Here is a 20,998-nt window from a genome sequence, read left to right as displayed (position 1 = left end):
TTGTGCAAAAAGAAGCAGACTCCTCTAGCACTTAGAGCAGTTTGAATGACTAATATAGCAATAGTCCGGTGCAATGACCATTGTGTAAAGGGCGCCAAGACTTCAAGGAGTGTATGCAGTTTAAAGTGACTAGTAGCGCGATAATCAACAATGTGCAAATGTTGCAGATACTCCTCAGTCAGTGTGCAAGTGGGTCAGATGCTACTCTGGCATGAGTGGCCAGTATTGGTCAACAACAGATATGCCGGTAGTGCAGCGTGGCGAGACTACTACAGTGAGTGCAAGAGTATGTATAATTGGCTTGACAGAAATGTGACAACAAACTCAAGACAAAAAAAATTGACAGCATGTTGCAATGGAATTGCAGGTTAGGTGTTTAAGAAGTTGATTGCAAGAGGGAAGAAGCTGTTGGAATGTAGCGCCTACCTGAGGGAAGGAGCTGAAAGAGCTGGTGGCCGGGATGTGGAGCGTCCGAGAGGATTTTGCACGCTCTTGTCTTAGTTCTGGCAGCGTGCAAGTCCTCAAGGGTGGGTAGGGGGGGTACCAACAATCTTTTCAGCAGTTTTGATTGTCCGTTGCAGTCGGAGTTTGTCCTTTTTTGTAGCAGCACCAAACCAGACTGTGATGGAAGAACACAGCACTGATTCGATGACTGCTGTGTAGAACTGCTTCAGCAGCTCCTGTGGCAGGCCGTGCTTCCTCAGAAGCCTCAGGAAGTACAGTCTGCAGTAGAAGGTATTCAAGTTGTTGGCTAGTGTGCTATTGGTCTCAACTTGGGGTGATCGTCGCTTGTAATTGGTCAGCATGCCAGACTGATTTAGAGTCGTTAGCGCTAAAAGGTTTTTCCAACTTTGCAATGTTAATTTCTTTAGTCAGCTGGTTATTATACAGGGCCCTGTCCCCGCTCTGATATGCGCCTTCCTTAGCGTGGCAAAGTTGCTTAAGTTTGGCAGTGAACCACAGCTTGTTGTTATTAAATGTGCGAAATGACTTTGTTGGTACGCACACATCTTCGCAGAAATTAATATAGGATGTGACAGTGTCTGTATATTCATCCAGGCTGCCAGCTGAATTTTCAAAGACACTCCAGTCTGTGCAGTCTAAACAGCTTTGAAGTTCTATCTTTGCTTCATTGGTCCACTTTTTCATGGTTTTCACACATTTAAGTTCTTGCCTGTATGTCAGTATTCAGTGAATTAAGCAGTGATCAGACGAGCCCAGTGCTGCACGAGGTTTGGCACGGTATGTGTTATTTAGCATAGTATAGCAGTGGTCTAAAATGTTATTTTCCCTGGTGGGACAGTCGATGTGCTGCTTGTATTTAGGGAGTTTGTGGTTGAGTTTAGCTTTGTTAAAGTCCCCGAGAACAATGAGGGGTGAGTCCGGGTGTTTTTTTTTCAATTTCGTTGACTTGTTCGGCGAGCGTTAGCAATGCGGTGTTCGTGTTAGCTTGAGGCGGAATGTAGATTCCAGTCAGGATGAATGATGCGAACTCACGTGGAGAGTAGAATGGCTTACAGTTAAAAAACAGCAACTCCAAATGCGGGCTGCAGTGTGTGCTGAGCTCCATGACGTCCGTACACCGTTTTTCATTGATATAGAAGCATATCCCGCCGCCTTTTGTTTTCCCCGATGATTCGATGTCACGGTCTGCCTGGTGAAGATGGAAGCCGGGAAGCATGACACCGCCATCGGGTACAGCCTCACAAAGCCAAGTCTCTGTAAAGCACATGGCGGCGGAACGTCCGAAGTCTTTTCTGGTGTTTATCAGAAGATGAAGCTCGTCCATTTTGTTGGGTAAGGAGCGTAGATTCGCGAGGTGGATCGACGGAAACGCCAATCTGTATCCTCTCTTACGGAGCTTCACCTGGATGCCGGCTCGCTTCCCTCTGTGGTGCCGCCTCAGTCTCCATGCGCCAAAGACCGCGGTCGCTGCTCCGGTGAGTAACTCTGGGAAAAAACTGAGCGGATTTGCGAAAGTTCGTGAAAGAAACTCTAGAGTAGCGTCCTTGATGGTTATCAAGTCTCCCCTTGTGTAAGTGAGTCGTGTATTGTCTCCAAAGACGAACGAAAAACACAAAAACAAAAGCAATACTTGAGAGCGCGTAACCGAGGCATCCACACGGGTCGGCGCCATCTTGGTATTTAAATGACCTGTTCATTTACTGTATATACTTGTGCACTTATTTTTGTTTGTTGGTGTGTCGTGAGATTTTTCAATTGTAAAATATGTTCATTGGCTCCATAAAGGTTGGAAATCACTGCTCTAGTCAGATTGTGTATTCTAATCATTCTGGTCAAACCAACATTACAACGTGACAGAAATAATGGGTGCTAACTTACTGTAATTACATTATTTTATTGTAATTAAATTACTTCACCGACACGGAAACTTTACAGCATGAACGGCGGCATGTATACGAACAACTGTTAGTGCTAGCACTAGCTTGCTAGGATACATAACATTTTTGTTGCCTGCCTGCCAGCCGTATCGTATTAAAAGTACGTGAACATACCTGAAGCAAGCCTTAAACGAACGTCCTCTCCTGTCCTGAGCACCGGTGACCACCAACACGTTTTTCCCCATTTTGTCCTTATAATACAGTCGCCGCAATCCACGCTTTTTGTCGTCGCCACGGTAACGAGTGTATCCGGTCACATTTGAATTGACAAGATGAAGCCCAATGATCGTAAAAAAACGGGATGCGGTGGTATCGGAATGCAAGATGTTCTTGCAGTAGTCTGACAGTGCAATCGTGAAAGAGCAAATTTGTCTTGTAGTCTGATCGGCCAGGGATTACGTGTTGTCTGTCTCAGACGTGTTGTCTGTCCCACACCGCCGACATGTTTTTTGTTTTGTATTTTAAAAACTTTATTGGCCGTCAGATATTTACAGCACTACGTCAGAAGACATGCGACAAGGCTAAAAATAAAACTACCGTATTTTCACGACCATAAGGCGCACTTAAAAGTCTTACATTTTCTCCAAAATGGACGGGGTGCCTTGTGTGCCTTTATACTTCCAACATCTATAAATGTTGTGTGATGAGCGCTCCGCTTGACTTTTTTTTTTGACCGCTTGACTGACTGGGAGCATTTCCTGCCGACACGCTGCTTCTACAGAGAAAAAGCGGACGTGGCTGAGGACAGCATGCGGACGTAAAGGGGGAAGGATGCGTGAAGGAGGACGCTGAAGCCACGGCCCCAGTAGGAATATAGCGCCGGGGTGTGCATTGTGCAAAACAACATCGGTTTGGCTAAGGACCCCCGAAAATGGCACCTATGAAGAGACATGCTTACGAAGCACAGTTTAAGCTGCAAGCTATCAGTTACGTGGAGGAACATGGGAATCGAGCAGCCGCGAGAGAATTCAAGATCAACGAATCCATGGTTCGCAAGTGGAGGAAGCAGGAAAAGTCAAGAAGACGAAGCTGAGTTTCCGTGGAAAAAAAAGAAAAACAAAACACGGAAACAAGGCAGGTGGTCCGAGTTGGACTAAGGACCCCCGAAAATGGCGCTTACGAAACACAGTTTAAACTGCAAGCTATTAGTTACACGGAGGAACATGGGAATCGAGCAGCCGCAGCCGCGAGAGAATTTAAGATCAACGAATCCATGGTTCGCAAGTGGCGGAAGCAGGAAAATGAGCTTCGCCAAGTCAAGAAGACGAAGCTGAGCTTCCGCGGGAAAAAAAAGAAAAACAAAACACGGAAACAAGACGAGGTGGCCCGAGTTGTAAGACCAACTCGAGCAATGGATTAATGAGCAAAGAACAGCCGGGAGAAGCGTCTCAAGTCACCATTCGACTGAGTGCAATAACTCTGCCATGTGCAGCAAGTGAGGAAGCTTGCCATCATTCCGAACATCAGCAGCATACAATATTGGGGGGGGGGGGGGGGGAGCACGATGAACTACTCAAAATTTTGATTTATGAACTCAAGTCGTTCATTTTAGGAACGGTGAAATGAACTTTGAACTAGTTTGCATAGAAAATTTACTTTTCCAACAGTGATCCTATATTATTTCACATTGCAATATATATCGCAGGTTTAAAAAAAAAAAAAAAAATTTTTTAAATAAAAAAATCACGTCATTTTTTTCCCAATATTGTGCAGCCCTACCATCCATCTGTGCCAGCGACGTATAGTGAAAGGAAAAAAAACATCCAGGTTTTGTGCTGTGTAGGCCTGTCACGATAATTTTTCAAAGAAGATATATTATCCCAAAATGAAGATTGTGGAGTTGTCTAGTCAAAGTCAAGACTTGAATCAGATTAAAACGCAGTGACATGACCTAAAATAAGCCGTTCATGGTCAAAAACCAAAATTTTTGCTGAAGTCAAACAATTCTGAAAGGAAGAGTCGGCAAAAATATCTCCACAGAGATGTGAAAGACTCATTGCCAGTTATAGAAAACGCTTGATTTCAGTTGTTGCTGCTGAGGGTGGCTCAACCTGTTATTAGGTTTAGGGGGCCATTACTATTTCACACAGTAACTGTGAATAGTTTTTTTCCCTTAATAAATGAAATCACCATTTAAAAACAGCAATTTAAGTTCACTTGGGTTATATTTGTGTGATATTTATGTTTGTTTGATGATCTTAAACAAAGTGGGGAAAGTATGCAAAAATATAAGAAGTTGAGAAAGGGGCCAATACTTTTTCACGGCACTGTACATTACTAGGGAAGAAAACTAGGGTTGGGAATCTCTGGCACGAGGGAAATTCGATACATATCTTGATACACAAGTTACGATTTGATTAAAAAATGATATCTTTAAGGGCGGAACGATACGATATGATTCGACTTGATGCGGAAACAATGCAATAGTTAACATTTGTGGAGGGAGACGATCATAAAGAACCTTGAGTTGCCCTTGTCTTAACCCAATTATATAAAATGACATTTGTCTCACCCTTTTTTCAAACATGTAAAAAACCACATCCCTCAGAATTGTTAAAAAAATAAAATATATATCCATATTTTCAAATATGAAATTATTTAAAAAGACCACAACAATTTATTTTGTAGAGAAAATAATCTCCACGAACAAACAATAGTTAAGCCCCAAGTAGGGGTCAAGCACACGGTGCCATTGAAGCAAGCAGTGCCACTGCACATGCAATGCTTTTGGCATTTGAACAGGGGTGTGCAGACGTTTTATATCCATCGTATGTGTATATTACATGCCACGGATGTAGTGTGAAGGTGTAAACAGTTGCATCAGTATGCTGCGTTTGTTTGGTTCTGTGTAAAACATACAACAAACACTACTAGATCTTAGGTTACAGCTCTGATGAGCAAAGTGTGCATGCTCTATGAAACCTGAGTGTATTTGAGTGTTTTTATGTTTTTACAATTAACAGTGGTTAACCTCTTTTTTCACTTGTTTGAACGCTTACAATGTACGATATTTAAAAAAATGTCTGGAGTAGTTGTCAAAAGTTTTACAGTGCCCACTGCTAGACCCTAGAACTACCCTCGACCCTATTTCTAAAATTTGATGCAGGAAAAACAAAATGGGAGTTGGACCAGCATATACTGGAAATTCCTTAATTTGGCACCTCTCCGCAATACCCAACTAGAGCAAAATTTGTGTGAGAAGTTCTCCCAGGCTATGACGACTTCCTGAATTCATAATGACAGAGAGCGAGAGAGCAAAAAAGAGAGGGGTCGAAAACAAATAAGCACACGCCCTTGTCCCCCATGTCCAAATATAGAGTAGTCGGTCCCCGGGGAGGAAAAATGTATTCAAGCCCTATGCCCACCTTCATACTCGCCTCTGCTCGCGAGGAGACAAATCATATGCTGTAATAGGTCGCAGATTTAAAACCGATCGCAAACTCAAATCACAGAGAGATGAATTTATGCTCTGCATTACAAAATGCAACGAAAAGCAGCACGAGAGGCTGAGCTATTCCAAAAACAAGCCCAAACTCATTAGCTCTGAGGCTGGATTTATATTTGCGTGGTTCAAATATACAATTCTGATTTTTGCTTTGAAGTGGTGCAATGCATTACAGCAGCATAAAGAGGAAAAAAAACATGAAAGAAATCAGATTTCTTCAGATAAGAATCAGGCCCCTTCCAAATGTGGTTCTAAACCAGATACTTATCAGCTATCTGCCAACACCAAATAGTAATGTACAGTACACCCGGTGTCTGCCAAAACACACTTATAACAGTAAAAACAAAAAAACAAAAAAGCTGTAAATCTAAACGACAGCCAAGGCCTAGACAAAAAATATGTATGTATTGTAAATACAGTGGAACTTCGGTTCACCAACAAGTCCCTTCACAAACAACATTTTCAAACAAATATTGCCTCAGTTCACAAACAGTATTGGCACGGACCTGGAAAGCGCAGTTGTGCTTTTCCTTGCGCCGCGTGAACATCATTCGCTCCATATGTGTCATGCACTTCGGGTATCTTTATTCTGTGATCGAAATTGGTGACTCGAATTGGTATTAGAGTGGGACTGGAAAATCGATCAGAACATCATACTACTTTATTATGACAAGAGCTGCAACTGCTGCCCCTCTGCATTTACTTAAAAAAATAAATAAATAATAATATTTCATGATGTTTAGCCCGTGTTTATGGGTGACGACATTTTAACTAACAGCGCATAGTTTCCGCGCATGTGCGCCGTTGTACAGTAGTTTGTTCGTGCAGTCAATCATGGATCACGGATGCAAATAGCTGTAGTTCTCCACCGAGACAATCTCCATGGAAGGAGGCGTCTGATACCCAAGCCCAAGGCAAAGAGCTCCACAGATGTTCATGGCAGACGACGAATGCGACAGAATGAGTGGGAGAAAGTTGTGCAAGATCCAACACAGCGTGGCAGATGACGAAAGCAAGCCGGCTAGTTAGCTAGCTTGCTAGAAAGGAGGCAGCTGGTCCCGGCGAGCATGGATTTATGCTTTTTATGGCACCGAGACAGGCGCAAAACCAACGGGGTTCTACCTTTGGCCATGGTATAACGAAGGATCCTGGTTAGAGTAGCCATTTTAAACTACAAAGAAATACTTAATGTAACCGTATGTCACATCAATTTTATCGACTGAAGTGAATTAAATGCCATTAATCTATTCCAGCCCCCCCAAAAAATATTGTTGCATGTTTTTAGGAAAGAAAAATAGCACTCTCTTGAAATATAAATAATGAACCAAAATAAAACAGAATGCGAATGCGGTGGGCGACTGGTTAGAGCGTCAGCCTCACAGTTCTGAGGACCCGGGTTCAATTCCCGGCCCCGCCTGTGTGGAGTTTGCATATTCTCCCTGTGCCTGCGTGGGTTTTCTCCGGGCACTCCGGTTTCCTCCCACATCCCAAAAACATGCGTTAATTGGAGACTCTAAATGCCCATAGGTGTGACTGTGAGTGCGAATGGTTGTTTGTTTGTATGTGCCCTGCGATTGGCTGGCAACCAGTTCAGGGTTTACCCCGCCTTCTGCCCGACGACAGCTGGGATAGGCTCTAGCACGCCCGCGACCCTAGTGAGGAGAAGCGGCTCAGAAAATGGATGGATGGACATATACACACTGGCACATTTTAACTGTGATTTAAACACATTTGAATAGTTTTACTTCATTTCACTTTTACATTAGTGTTTTTTATTATTCATTTTTATTTTTTTTACAGTTCAGTGAGAATTAAGTTAAAAATGTGACTTAAAACATTGCCTGTACAGTAGGGTTGGGCATTGTTTAACTTTGAGTGATTCTGGTCCGGATTCTGGTTCCTTATTTCGATTCCAAATGATTCTTGATTCCGATTCGTTTAGGAGGCTAGGTCAAAAAGGTTTGCATGGTTTAAATAAAGGGTGTGAAAATTATGAACATCCATTTTCTTAGCAGCCCGCAGCATAGACTAAAATTAACATTTTACTCTGGGTTATTTAGAACCAGTATCAATATCTAACCTATGAACTAAAAGGCAATGTGTGTGGAACTAATCCATCCATCCATTTTCTGTACCGCTTTATCCTCACAAGGGTCGCAGACGTGCTGGAGCCTATCCAACCTATCTTCGGGCGTGAGGCGGGGGGGCGGGATTTGAACCCTTGTCCTCAGAACTGTGAGGCAGATGCGCTAACCAGTCGCCCACCGCGGGAACTAACGCAATCGACTAATATTCATTAATTAATGTTTCAGCTAAAAGTTAAATATAGCATTGTTAAAATCTTTATTTGGGACTGTTTTATCACGTCAAATGGTTTAGACGTACAAGTTTTAAATTGACTTTCTGTTTTAAGCTTTTAGCCTTTTATTTTGAAGGGTACGCACCAGAACCCAGCATTTTGGCACGAAAAGTAACTTCACACGGCACCTGTGACTTTTGTTTGTTTTTTGGGGTTTTTGTTTTTTTTATGGATGGAACCAAATGCTATATAAATGTTGATTCCTTTCCTTACCCACCGATGTGGCACAAGGTTAGTGTTTGTGATACTGTGAGACAACGTTTATATGAATTTTGTCCCAGTTCTTTCTGATGTAAAGTTGCTACGGTGAGGTTTTAGCTCAATGTTAAGCTTTATTTTCCTGTCATCGGCTCGTACATTGAAGACTAAAATAAAGGCTAAAAACCATCAGTGCAAAAGTGCAATCAACCGTTTACCTTGTGCGCTTTCTCAATGTTGCCATAAATGTATTTTATTGTTTCACTCACCCAATTGACAGAGCGTTGACTTCACTGAAACTCCGCGCGGTGTAGGCCGAAGCTCGGAGCAGGAGGGAGCGCGTCGTGAAAGCCTCCTTTGCACAATATAATCTTATTCCAAGTGTTGCACTGAGGCAACTTGTGATTAATTTTAACAAAGAAAAGACACTTTTGTTTGCCCCCGCCGCCGTTGGGCACAAGCACGTCTTTGTGCACGTTCTTCTTCGTTAGTTTTCGCCACTTCTTCTTTGATTTTCGCCATTTCTTCTTCGGGGGCGGTGGACCAGGCATCGAAACTGGGAACCAAAATTTTTTAATTTTAACAATTCCAGGAGAACCAGAACATTAGTCACGGTTCCAATCGGTTTTCGCCTCTCGATGCCCAACCCTACAGTTAATAAATGTTTCCTGATGGCCACAGCGTGAACCTGAAATTTTAAAAAAATTCTCATGGCTTCCTATGGGACTTCTTGTTCGTCAGTTAGACCTCCCACATGGTGCAGCACCTGTGGTCACACAATGTCTTGTCATTCAACTGAGCGTGGGCACGCTCTGGCTTGGAGTATACGGAGAAAATGGGGCAACAGCGCGGCATTTGACACCTTGACTGATTAACACGCCATCCTACTATATATACACTGTACATGTGACTTACATGTGCCTTGGACAGCATAGTAAAAGTGACAGTTCCTATTACATGATCTACTCCAAGCACTATAATGATCACCAGGTGGACGATATGGCCTTAAAATAAAATCTCAGTTATGGTTTCCTCCAATATGTTCTGTAGTGCTGGGCGAAATGGCAATATAAACTGCAGTTAGGCCTGTCACGATAATTACTATATAGACTTATCGTTTGATAAAAACAATATTTTTTGAGACTCGATACATTGTGGTGAACCGGCATGCGGATCACACAGTGAGCCGACAGAGTTGGATGGTTCTGTCATTAGTCGCTAGTGGGCTCATGGAACGCCAATGGACATTATTGCCGGTGCCTGTCCAATACTACAAAGCCTTGCTCCATGTGCAGCGAGTAGATTCACACAACAGACACTTAAGGGGAAAGTTAAATGTTTGTTGTGTTAGCTAGCCCACTAGCTAATGAGCTAGCCTGCAAATTAACAAGGTAGCGAGTTAAGGAGCTAAACAACTTGTTCCACAGCAGCGAAGTCGTTTAAAACATCAGCACCTCTCCGAGTTGTTGTGTGTGTATTAGTCCCCAATAAACACAAACACGGGAAAGTTAACTGTTTCTTAAGCATAACCTCAATGGCACGTTATTCAGGCAGTAGTTGACTACAGAGAACGTCAACATATACGGGATTGACAGGTGAAGGGTTTGCTTTCAGTGGACCAACCACACAGTAGCTAGGTTTACATGAATACTTTTTTGTCATTCCGATTGAAATCATTTCAATTGAAGAGTTCTTGTCAACTGTTTACATGTGACGTGATCTATTCCGATTGGGTGAATACAATCGTGTGACTTGCGCACTTCGTCATGAACGTCACATCATTTATCAAGATGGAGGTCCGTCATCTATCCAGCACAGTAGTTTGGATTGTTTTTATGTTTATTTAAAACAACAGGTTGATAAAACCTATAAGTAGTTAAAAACAAGATCTCTGTCACATATGAGCTCTGTCAGGAGCAGCCACATTTAAGCCATGCATAAAAGAATAAAAGAAGATGTCACCATGTATTTACGTTGAGACAAAGCATCCCTGTGAAACCAAATTAAATTCCATTCAGATTCGGCCTGATTATTCCGCTGTAGGCGTTTATATGGAGCATTTTCATTCGGTTTGGGCTTCTAAACCGATTATAACCAGAATAGAAGGCTCCAAAAAAACAGGCTTGTCTTGCAGTCCTTATTCTTTATTTCAGACTCAGGGGGATCCATATCACAGAGTAAAGAAAAACAATTTACTCGAGAAACAAAACAATAATAATAACAATACTGATTTTAAAGCAAAAATTATTAATAAGTTAAGGGCAGGCCTTATTTTTCATGATTTTAGAGGCATTAAAATAACAATATTATCATTTATTGTGATAGTTTTTGTGAAAATATATAGTCTTCAAAAAATTGCTATTGTGACAGGCCTAATTGGAGGAGCGACAGAAAAATGCGCCATTTCTCTTAGCTTCTAAGCTCTATCGATATTTCTACCTCTCTGCCTGCTGTGATTAACTCTCTCCAGCTATGTACCACTCACAGAAACCATCTGATTAACACCAACAGGGCAACTGAATGCTATCTATCTTTACTACACTGATATAGTAAATAATAAAATAATACCATCATCAATATTCTCAATGAGTACCGGATTTTCACGGACATAAGGCGCGCTTAAAAGTCTTACATTTTCTCCAAAATGGACGGGGCGCCTTATAATGCGGCGCGCCTTATGTGTGCACCGAGTTCCAAAATCTGTAAATGTTGTGTGACTTTGATGAGCGCTCTGCTTGACTGACTGGGAGCATTTCCTGCCGACAAGCTACGTACATAGAGGAAAAGCGGACGTGACTGAGGACAGCATGCGGACGTTAAAGGGGGAAGTCAAGAAGACGAAGCACCGGGCGAGTTACGCCACCATATGTGAATGGATTGTGGATGCCTGGGCTAAGGTATCTGCTTTGACTGTTATACGAGCTTTCGCGAAAGCCGGCATCATTGCTGAACAGCCCCCCGGCAACGAGACTGACTCCGACGAGTACGAGAGGGAACCCGGCATGTTTGATGGAGAACTTGCCCAGCTGTTCATTTCGGATACAGAAGATGAGGACTTTGATGGATTTGTGGATGAGGATTGATCAAAAAATAACGTGAGTACATTGTTAAATACTTCAATAAAGTACAACCGAACTACGTTTTAGCATGCATGCATGCTACCGTATGTTTTAAGCTAGCGTACGTTTTACCATGCCTGCGCCCAATAATACGGTGCGCCTTATGTATGTGTTAAATACAGAAATGGACCCCATAACTGAGACATGTCCAGGCCCGTCTGAAGTTTGCTAGAGAGCATTTGGATGATCCCGAAGAGGATTGGGAGAAGGTCATATGGTCAGATGAAACCAAAATAGAACTTTTTGGTAAAAACTCAACTTGTCGTGTTTGGAGGAGAAAGAATGCTGAGTTGCATCCAAAGAACATCATACCTACTGTGAAGCATGGGGGTGCTTTGGGACTGTTTTTTTCCCAAAGGGATCAGGACGACTGAGCCTTGTAAAGGAAAGAATGAATGGGGCCGTGTATCGTGAGATTTTGAGTGAAAACCTCCTTCCATCAGCAAGAGCATTGAAGATGAAACATGGCTGGGTCTTTCAGCATGACAATGATCTCAAACACACCGCCCGGGCAATGAAGGAGTGGCTTCATAAGAAGCATTTCAAGGTCCTTGAGTGACCTAGCCAGTCTCCAGATCTCAACCCCTGAGAAAATCTTTGGAGGGAGTTGAAAGTCTTTGTTGCCCAGCGACAGCCCCAAAACATCACTGCTCTAGAGGAGATCTGCATGGAGGGAAGGGGCCAAAATACCAGCAACACTGTGTAAACCTTGTGAAGACTTACAGAAAACGTTTGACCGCTGTCATTGCCAACAAAGTGTATATAACAAAGTATTGTGATGAACTTTTGTTATTGACCAAATACTTATTTTCCATAATAATATGCTAATAAATTCTTTAAAAATCAGCCAATGTGATTTTCTGGATTTTTTTTCCCTCATTTTGTCTCTCATAGATGAGATATACCTATGATAAAAAAAATTACAGGCCTCTCTCATCGTTTTAAGTGGGAGAACATGCACACTTGGTGGCTGACTAAATACTTTTTTGCCCGACTATAAGTAAAGTATGTATGATTATTGCTAGGCTCCAGCACGCCCGCGACCCTAGTGAGGAGAAGCGGCTCAGAAAATGGATGGATGGATGGATGATTATTGCTGATATCGGATCAGACCGATATCGGTATTGACAAAAACTCAAGGTTGCAATATCGGTATCGGATCGGAAGTGAAAAGGTTGGATCAGGACATCCCCAGCTACTTTAGTCCTACATCTGATCATGGATCACAGATGTACGTAGCCCTCCACCAAGATGATGATCTCCGCAGAAGGAGGCGTACATTGGCGGTACCCGAGGAGCTGCACGGATGTTTACCCAGCCAGCATGGATTTATGCATTTTACGGCATCGAGACGGACACAAAACAGACCTAGGATCTACTTTTGGCCACGGTACAGCGAGAGATCCTGGTAAAAGTAAGCCATTCAAACTAAAAACTAAAACTTTTCAGGCGGGAGAAGCGGTAGCTAAAACGCAACAGCGTACTCTCTTTCTGGTTGAAGAGAGAGTTTACAAATAATCAAATTTGGTATTTCATTTGTTGGAAAATGACATTTTTATTTCCAAATAGTGAGTGTGAATGGTTTGGTTGTTTATATGTACCCTGGGATGGGCTGGCGACCAGTTCAGGGTGTACCACGCCTCTCGCCCGAAGCCTCAGATGATAGGCTCCTGCACGCCCACGACCCGAGTGAGGATAAGCGCTACAGAAAATGGATGGATGGCTGGATGGATAGTACAAGGAATAATAATTAGATTTTTTTCAGAAGTCATTCGTTACTGTTAACGCAAATAGGTTTTAGAGGGCAAGTCCGAGCCCTAGCTGTCACTATCAAATATTTTAGACTGGATTGCTCCATCGATTACTCAATCGATTAATCAGATAAAGTGTTATTTAGCATTAAAATTTATTGTAAAATCATTTTATTCCTGATTAGGAGGGATGTAACAATATTCACGTTAACGCAAAATTAAAAGTGCCTCGATATTGTCGTGGTCTTGTCTTGGTATAAAATAATGAGCCGTTGGGTTTAAAATTTAGTTTTGGGTCGGCAACATGCAGCCACACCGCTGAGCCAGGCTGCTACAGCCAGACTACAGTGCTCCACTTAAGTGTATAAACGCACCCGATTGGACACGTAACCCATGTGACAAAAAATCACAAAAAATACACTGATTGGCTGACTGGCCCACGTGACCAAAAGGCTGCCTTGGGAGGGATGCTGAAACAACTTGGTGGCCCGAGTCCCAACCAAGGCTACAACGTCTCAGCATCGCGTCACAATCGATTGGGCAAGAGGCGCCTTGTTGTTCGCGCTGGTCTCCGTCCCAGCAAACGCTAACCCATGGGCCGGCATCAGCTGACCTCCACTTCGCGAAGCCACATCCCGGCCGGTGGCCACCACCACTCCCTCTCGAAGAGATGATCCATCGGATTATTTAAGCATATTGTAAACGTAGCGCTCTTTAGTGGTATACTAGTGAGTGTATATCTCAAGCCAAGGGTCATGGGTGAAAGAACATCACACGGAGAGAGAATAACGATTGCGACTCCCCATTACAACATATCCCTCCGTCAATACATTACAGTAGTCCCAAAAAAGAAATAGGTCCACTCTATAAAAATACAGATATCAATGCAAAAATACATTTGACAAACTTCCCTCTTTTCAAATGAAATGTCCACATTTCAAATGAAAACATTAGAGGCTGCTCATAAAAATACATCATCCTACAATATCACTAAGCGGAGGAAAAGAAACTTAGGCTTCTCATGGCTTTAAGAGCCTTCCTGCATTTTTGACTTCACTTGAATTTTTGGACTCAAGTAACAACAAAAAAACAACAAAAAAACACTGTTAGTAGGCAGTATCCAATTCCTAATGTTATAAATTAAAAAAAATGACAATACAGTAAATACTGTTAAATTATTTAACAGACAATTTCTCAATGGACAGTTTTGTTATTGTGACCATATATTATTGCTGCAGCAAAAATACTGTTTTGGAGTTAAGAGTATATGAATGTGAAAATTGGATGGACGGGGATAGAAGTGCACGGTAATATATGATTTGAAGCTGTCTTTTTCACAAAAACCTGCGAGAAAACAGACAGAAACTACTAAAACCTATTGAGAAGGACTCGGCAAGAGTCAAGAAGAAGAACAGCAAGAAAAAGAGAGGCTTTTTCGGTTCTCCTGCTTTCGCCTCTTTGGCCAACCTGTACCGTGAACCTTCCTGCAATATCGTGTCTTCTTGCAAGCTTTCCCACGATATCGTAAAAATTGTCATACTGTGAGATTAATACCGTGAGAACCGTGAGATATAGTTTTCGTTACAGCCTTACGGATTGCTGTTTATTAACTGAATTATTATTAATTGCTCTATATTTGGTATTGTTTAATTATGAAACATAACCACATAAACAACACTTAAGCAATACCACACGAGATAGAGTGATGTACTTACCAACCTTTTTAAAACTCAGAGCTACTTCTTGGGTACTGATTAATGCAAAGGGCTACTAGTTTGATATACACTTCTGAGGCTGCTTCGGAATGCCAGGTTAATCAAAACTATTATTTCTTCCATAAATTGATTATGAGTCAGTTATTCATTTGGTTTGTAACATGTAGGAAAATCATGAAAAGTGTTGCTCATTGTTTTCCAAAGTAACAGCAGATGTTTGCAAATGTATTATTTTGATTTAACTAAGGATGGCCCGATGCAACGTTTTCACTTCCGATCCAACACAGATATTGCAGCATTGAGTGTTGCCCAATATCGGTCTGATCCGATTTCAGCAATAATCATACATATTTTTGTAGTATGCAATGTTAGAAAAGACTCAAGACTCAAGTGATATTACTCAAACAAAGAACAATAATCAGCAACAGTAGGGTTGAGAAAAACTGACCTATTTATTATCCATCCATTGTCTGAGCCGCTTCTCCTCACTAGGGTCGCGGGCGTGCCGGAGCCAATCCCAGCTAACATCGGGCAGGAGGCGGGGTACACCCTGAACCGGTTGCTAGCCAATCGCAGGGCACATACAAACAAACAACCATTCACACTCACATTCACACCTACGAGCAATTTAGAGTTGTCAATTAAACTACCATGCATGTTTTTGGGATGTGGGAGGAAACCGGTGTGCCCGGAGAAAACCCACGCAGGCACGGGGAGAACATGCAAACTCCACCGTGCCGCCCGATTTGTTATTAACCAATAGATTACATAAAGTAACTGCTGTGCAGTAACAAAGAAAGTAGAAGTCGTCACTATCGAATATTATGATAATACCTGATTTTTCACAGAGTTTGAAGAATATATGACAGAGAGTATTGTTACATTGCCTGTTTGTATGTGTTTATACAGTGTTTGTGTACCAATATTCATTATTTTGAGAGATACAAGTGCTGGATAGAAGTGCTGGAGTGGAGCATGGAATGGATTGCTTGTATAAGAGTGGTCAAATCTGAGAAAAAAAAAAATCCAAGATGGCGCCTACCAGTGTGGTCGCCTCGGTTACGCGCTCTCTAGTATTGTTTTTTTTTTTTCATTCGTCTTTGGAGACATTACACGACCTACTTACACAAGGGGTGACTTGCTAACCATCAAGGAGGCTACTCCAGACTTTCTTTCACCAACTTTCACAAATCCGCTCAGTTTTTCCCCCCCGAGTTACTCACCGGAGCAGCGAACGCGGTCCCCGGCGCATGGAAACTGCTACAAAAAAGGACAAACTCCGACTGCAACGGACAATCAAAACTTGCTGAAAGGATTGTCGGTACCCCCCTACCAACCCTTGAGGACTTGCACGCTGCCAGAACTAAGACAAGAGCGTGCAAAATCCTCTCGGACCCGCCACATCCCGGTCACCGGCTCTTCCAGCTCCTTTCCTCAGGTAGGCGCTACCAATCAATGCAAACTAGACCTAGCAGACATTCCAACAGCTTCTTCCCTCTTGCGATCAACTTCTTAAACACCTAACCTACAATTCCATTACAACATGCTGGCAATTTTTTGACTTGAGTTCGTTGTCACATTTCTGTGGGGCCAATTATATATTACTCGTGCACTCACTGTAGTTGTCTCGCCACGCTGCACTATTTGCATATCTGTTGTTGACCAATACTGGCCACTCACGCCAGAGTAGCATCTGCTCCATTTGCACACTGATTGAGGAGTATCTGCAACATTTGCACAATCAACATTGTCCCAGATTATCGCACTACTCGTCACTTTAAACCGCATACACTCCTTGAAGTCTCGGCGCCCTTTGCACAATGGTCATCGCACCGGACTATTGCAATATTAGTCATTCGAACTGCTCTAAGTGCTAGAGGACTCTGCATCTTTTTGCACAATTGTCAAAAAAAAAATACCGGCATTACCAGATAACTAGCAACCCTTTATTGCTCAGTGACTGTTTTTTTTTGTCAATGTCTTTATGTCTCAAAAGTGTTTTCTGTCAATTGACTGTCTGTTGTCCTACTAGAGCGGCTCCAACTACCGGAGACAAACTCCTTGTGTGTTTTTTGGACATACTTGGCAAATAAAGATGATTCCGATTCTGATTTTAGATCCAGACCGATCAGATCCTTGTTTTGTTTTGCAAACATCAGACTGATTTCCGATCTCAAAGATCATATTAGGACACCTCTCGACTGAACAGCTAATAATCAGCTGCTTTCATGGAGGACTTCAAACATCAGAGAATATTTAGTTTTGAGAGCCTGAAATCAGAGGATTTTGACAATTTTAAGTTAAACAATGGCTCTAAACGATTAATCGATAATCAAAACACAGGGTCCGAAATACTCAAAGGTTTTTGCATAGCATCTATTACTATAAAAAAAATCTGTACAGCAATTGCTGAAATTTGTGAAGAAATTTTTTAAGACGCTGTAAAATCTAAATAAAAGTTCCACTAAGTACTAAATCACTTTATGCATTTCTACCCTAAATTTTAAAACACTTTACTCCATAAATAGAGGCATATTTTGACCTATTGAACAAGTAATGTTATGAGAGAGAATTAGTTAATGTTCTTGTTTTGGCGTGATTACAGCCCACAGTAATCATTTTGAGTTCATTAAAGAGTAGGTTGATAGCTCACTGCGTGTTCTCAATTCTTCTCCAACGCAACAATAAGTTGCTTCAGAGGCGAAGTCAATGGTTTGATTGAATTGAAACATGTAAAATATATAAAAAAGGTTTTTATTTTGTGAAATGTAAATTTTGTACATATGTCTTCTCTTGCATGCTATTTATATGATATATGTATACTTCCTGTAATAAATAAATAAGTTAATAAATAAATAAAAATTGCATGCACCAAGTAGTCACCTGTAGTATCCGGAAAGCAGGGAGGTTGGGAGGTTTAATGTTGACACACCATTTGTTTTTTGCTAGTTTTTTTAAAATAGTGTTGATTTCATCTAATTGATTTAAGAAATTTGTAGTCAGTGTTACGGCCGGAACAAGTCAGCGTTCAGTGATTCCCATAACAAAATGCGGATGTTCCCCGACATTTGACATCTCTGCTTTTGACCATTTCGCAATCGCCTTTCTGTTTACCTGTGCTGTCCACAGCTCCTGCCACGCAGTTTTCATTTCCGTTATCAATCCACGCTCTTTTCGTCGAGTTACGAGAAATAAACAATTCAATCTTTGTTTTGAGAGCTGCTGACCACTGAGAAAAGATTTTCATTTGTCTGTAAACTTTAAAAAGATGCATCGTATATATTTTATCGAAAAAAATTGAGGAATGCATTGCTAAAGACCTCATTTTAGGTCGCATTTTCCGAGCCGGTAGCGGATATTTCGGACCCTGAAACAATTTAGTTGTCAGTTAATTTAATAATCAATTAGTTGTAATTAATCGATTCATTGTTGCACCTAAACCGAACACACGCCACCATTCAGTCCTATGGTAAGCACAGGAAGCTTCACATTATTTTTCTATATTTAAGTGCAGTGTTAATGTTCAAACTGTGCATAATGTGACAGCGGCTTGAAATTATATTAAATTCCTTGTTTTGTTTTTTTATGAACACTCAGGCTTACTACGCTACTGTATTTTAATGTTGGTCATTACGGTGAAACTTCAAGAGCAAACTATTTTTAGCTGTTACTTGGAGTAAACAGTAGGGGGAAACACTGGTCTAGATTAAATAGAGTATCCCACTTAGTACTTCACTTGGAATGTTGCGTACATCAACCCCAGTCCGCTCTTGTGGTATATTTTCTATGATACTTGTTATAATCCCTCAAGGAGAAACTCATCATTTAAACGTCAATAATCAATGCGGGGCGGCACGTGGCTGACTGGTTAGCACACCTCACAGTTCTGAGGACCCGGGTTCCAATCCGGCCTCTCCTGTGTGGAGTTTGCATGTTCTCCCCGTGCCTGCGTGGGTTTTCTTCAGGTACTCCGGTTTCCTCCCACATTCCAGAAACAGGCATGGTACGTTAATTGAAGACTATAAATTGCCCATAGGTGTGTATGTGAGTGTGAATGGTTGTTTATATGTGCCATGCGATTGGCTGGCGACCAGTTCAGCGTGTATCCCGTTTCTCGCCCGAAGATAGCTGGGATAGGCTCCAGCACACCCGCGACCCTAGTGAGGATGAGCGGTACGGAAGATGAATGAATGAATAATCAATATGTTCTTTAAAAAACACATTTCACGTGATAATTTCGACAGCCCCCTCCCTTCTCATGCAATGGACTATTCCATCTTTTTACTGTATGCGAGGAAACTTGATTCAGCAAAACAAACATGCTGGCGCTTTGTGAGGAAAACGACTTACTTTATACCAGTGGAGCCGAGAAGAGAAGAAGGCAGAGTTTTTTGTTTTAATAAAAACAACCAAAGGTTTCAACCTTCATCAGGGTTACACCGAATTTGTGTAACTGACAACAGCCAGAGCCAAACGCACTTGCCTGTTGCAGTCGCACTGCTGTCAGCCGAGGAGGATGCAATAGAGATCAAGTGGAGAGTGAGTCGATCTACGCTTTTCACCACCAAATGGTAAATTGGATTGAAGTTCTTACCAATTACAGTTAATCCGTTGAGGTGATTTACATGTTAGATGTTTTTCGAGCTCAGCTAATTTTCTCAAATTTGCATTTTTTGGTTGGCGATAATCCGGATGTGGAGGGCCGCATATTGGGTTTGCCTTGGGCCCTCAAATGACCAAATACGTCTCTGCACACACACACACCAACAAATAAACTTTTCTTACCCCACGACCCCCTCCGAGTAGTTCCTGCTTTTCCACGGCGTGCCCGCGTAGCCGTCGCGGCCCTCCGTGCCGGGGCCACCGTTCAAGAGGCTGGAGTTGAATCCGAAAGTGCTCGCCTTGTTGTCCCGTTTCCTCTTGCTAGGGTGCCCGTCCTCCGGGCCCCTGCTGCCAGGCGCGACCGCTCGATGGTTACGGTTGCTGCTCTCCAGCGGCAGAAAGTCCCGCTGCTCCATGAGCTCGCCGTCCACGGTGGGACTCGTCATGGTCGACTCGGGCGGCCCGGTCCCCGCCGCGGCGAAGAGGACGGCTCCCGACGCCGCGCTGAGGCTCGCTTTCAGGATACCGAAGCTGTTGTTGACGTGCAGGTAGCCGAGCCCTTGTGTCGTCTCCCAGATCTGCATCCACAGGTTGTTGGCGGGTCCGCGTTGTTCTGGTTGGAACCAGGCGATTCGCGGATCCATGAAACGAAAGTAGTCGAGAATCCCTCCACCCCCTCCCTTCGGGAGCTCCCGTGAGCAGCTAGCCAGCTAACGTTAGCTCCCCTCGCTTTGCCGTCCGTTACTTCATCCAATTTTGTCCCTCAAAGGCGGCGGCGACACACGGTGCTAAAGCACAGGAAGGCGACGAGAGTATCCGTAGACTGCCACCGGCGCCTGCTCCCGTTATTCACGTTTCTTATAACCCTACGGAGGAGGAACACGAGACCGTATGGTGTCGAGGGAGCGCCTCTCTCTCTCACTCTCGCTCTGACCCTTTCCTCGGGATCGTCCCTCAATGGCGGAGCGCTGCCGTCTGCTGAGCAGTGCGCATGCCCGACTGGAAGGGGGGCGGGGGGGAAATCATTACGTAAAAGAGTAATGTTTTTTTTTTTCCGCGCTCGTTACGTAACATAATGGGTGTACTGTACTACAATTTGTCATTGTATCGTAATAAATTCTAATTGATTATTATTCCATTACATATTACTCTAGCGTAGTCTATACATATAGTAATATAGTCTATGCCATCACCATCACATCTTAAAGTTCTGTTTTTATTCTTCTTGCTTCGATTAAATGGAGAATTCTTTATAGGGCCGTTGAATGCTGATCTTTGGTATGTGTTTTTACTGTGTTCGTCTAGGATCAGAGGTGTTTTGTTGCGGGCCACATTGTAGTTACGGTTTCCCTCTGGGGGCCGTTATAACTGGGAAACCATGTAAATGTTAATCTCATATTATTAAAT

At 42.6% G+C, this 20,998-nt stretch overlaps 1 protein-coding gene across 1 annotated transcript in view; it reads right to left on the bottom strand.

Annotated features, from left to right (window-relative positions):
- tent4b (terminal nucleotidyltransferase 4B) overlaps positions 1–20,567 on the bottom strand; it is a 76,109-nt gene extending 55,542 nt beyond the window's left edge. Inside the window, exon 1 of the mRNA XM_061765546.1 lies at positions 19,775–20,567. Within this exon, the coding sequence (XP_061621530.1) occupies positions 19,775–20,235 (461 nt within the window). The 5' untranslated portion in view covers positions 20,236–20,567. The remainder of the gene's footprint in view (positions 1–19,774) is intronic.
- Between the last annotated feature and the right edge of the window lie 431 nt (positions 20,568–20,998).

Source organism: Phyllopteryx taeniolatus, chromosome 2 (assembly GCF_024500385.1).
Source record: "Phyllopteryx taeniolatus isolate TA_2022b chromosome 2, UOR_Ptae_1.2, whole genome shotgun sequence".
Classification (NCBI taxonomy): domain Eukaryota; kingdom Metazoa; phylum Chordata; class Actinopteri; order Syngnathiformes; family Syngnathidae; genus Phyllopteryx; species Phyllopteryx taeniolatus.
The sequence above is the reverse complement of the archived record's forward strand: the minus strand, read 5'-3'. Positions and strand labels throughout refer to the sequence as shown.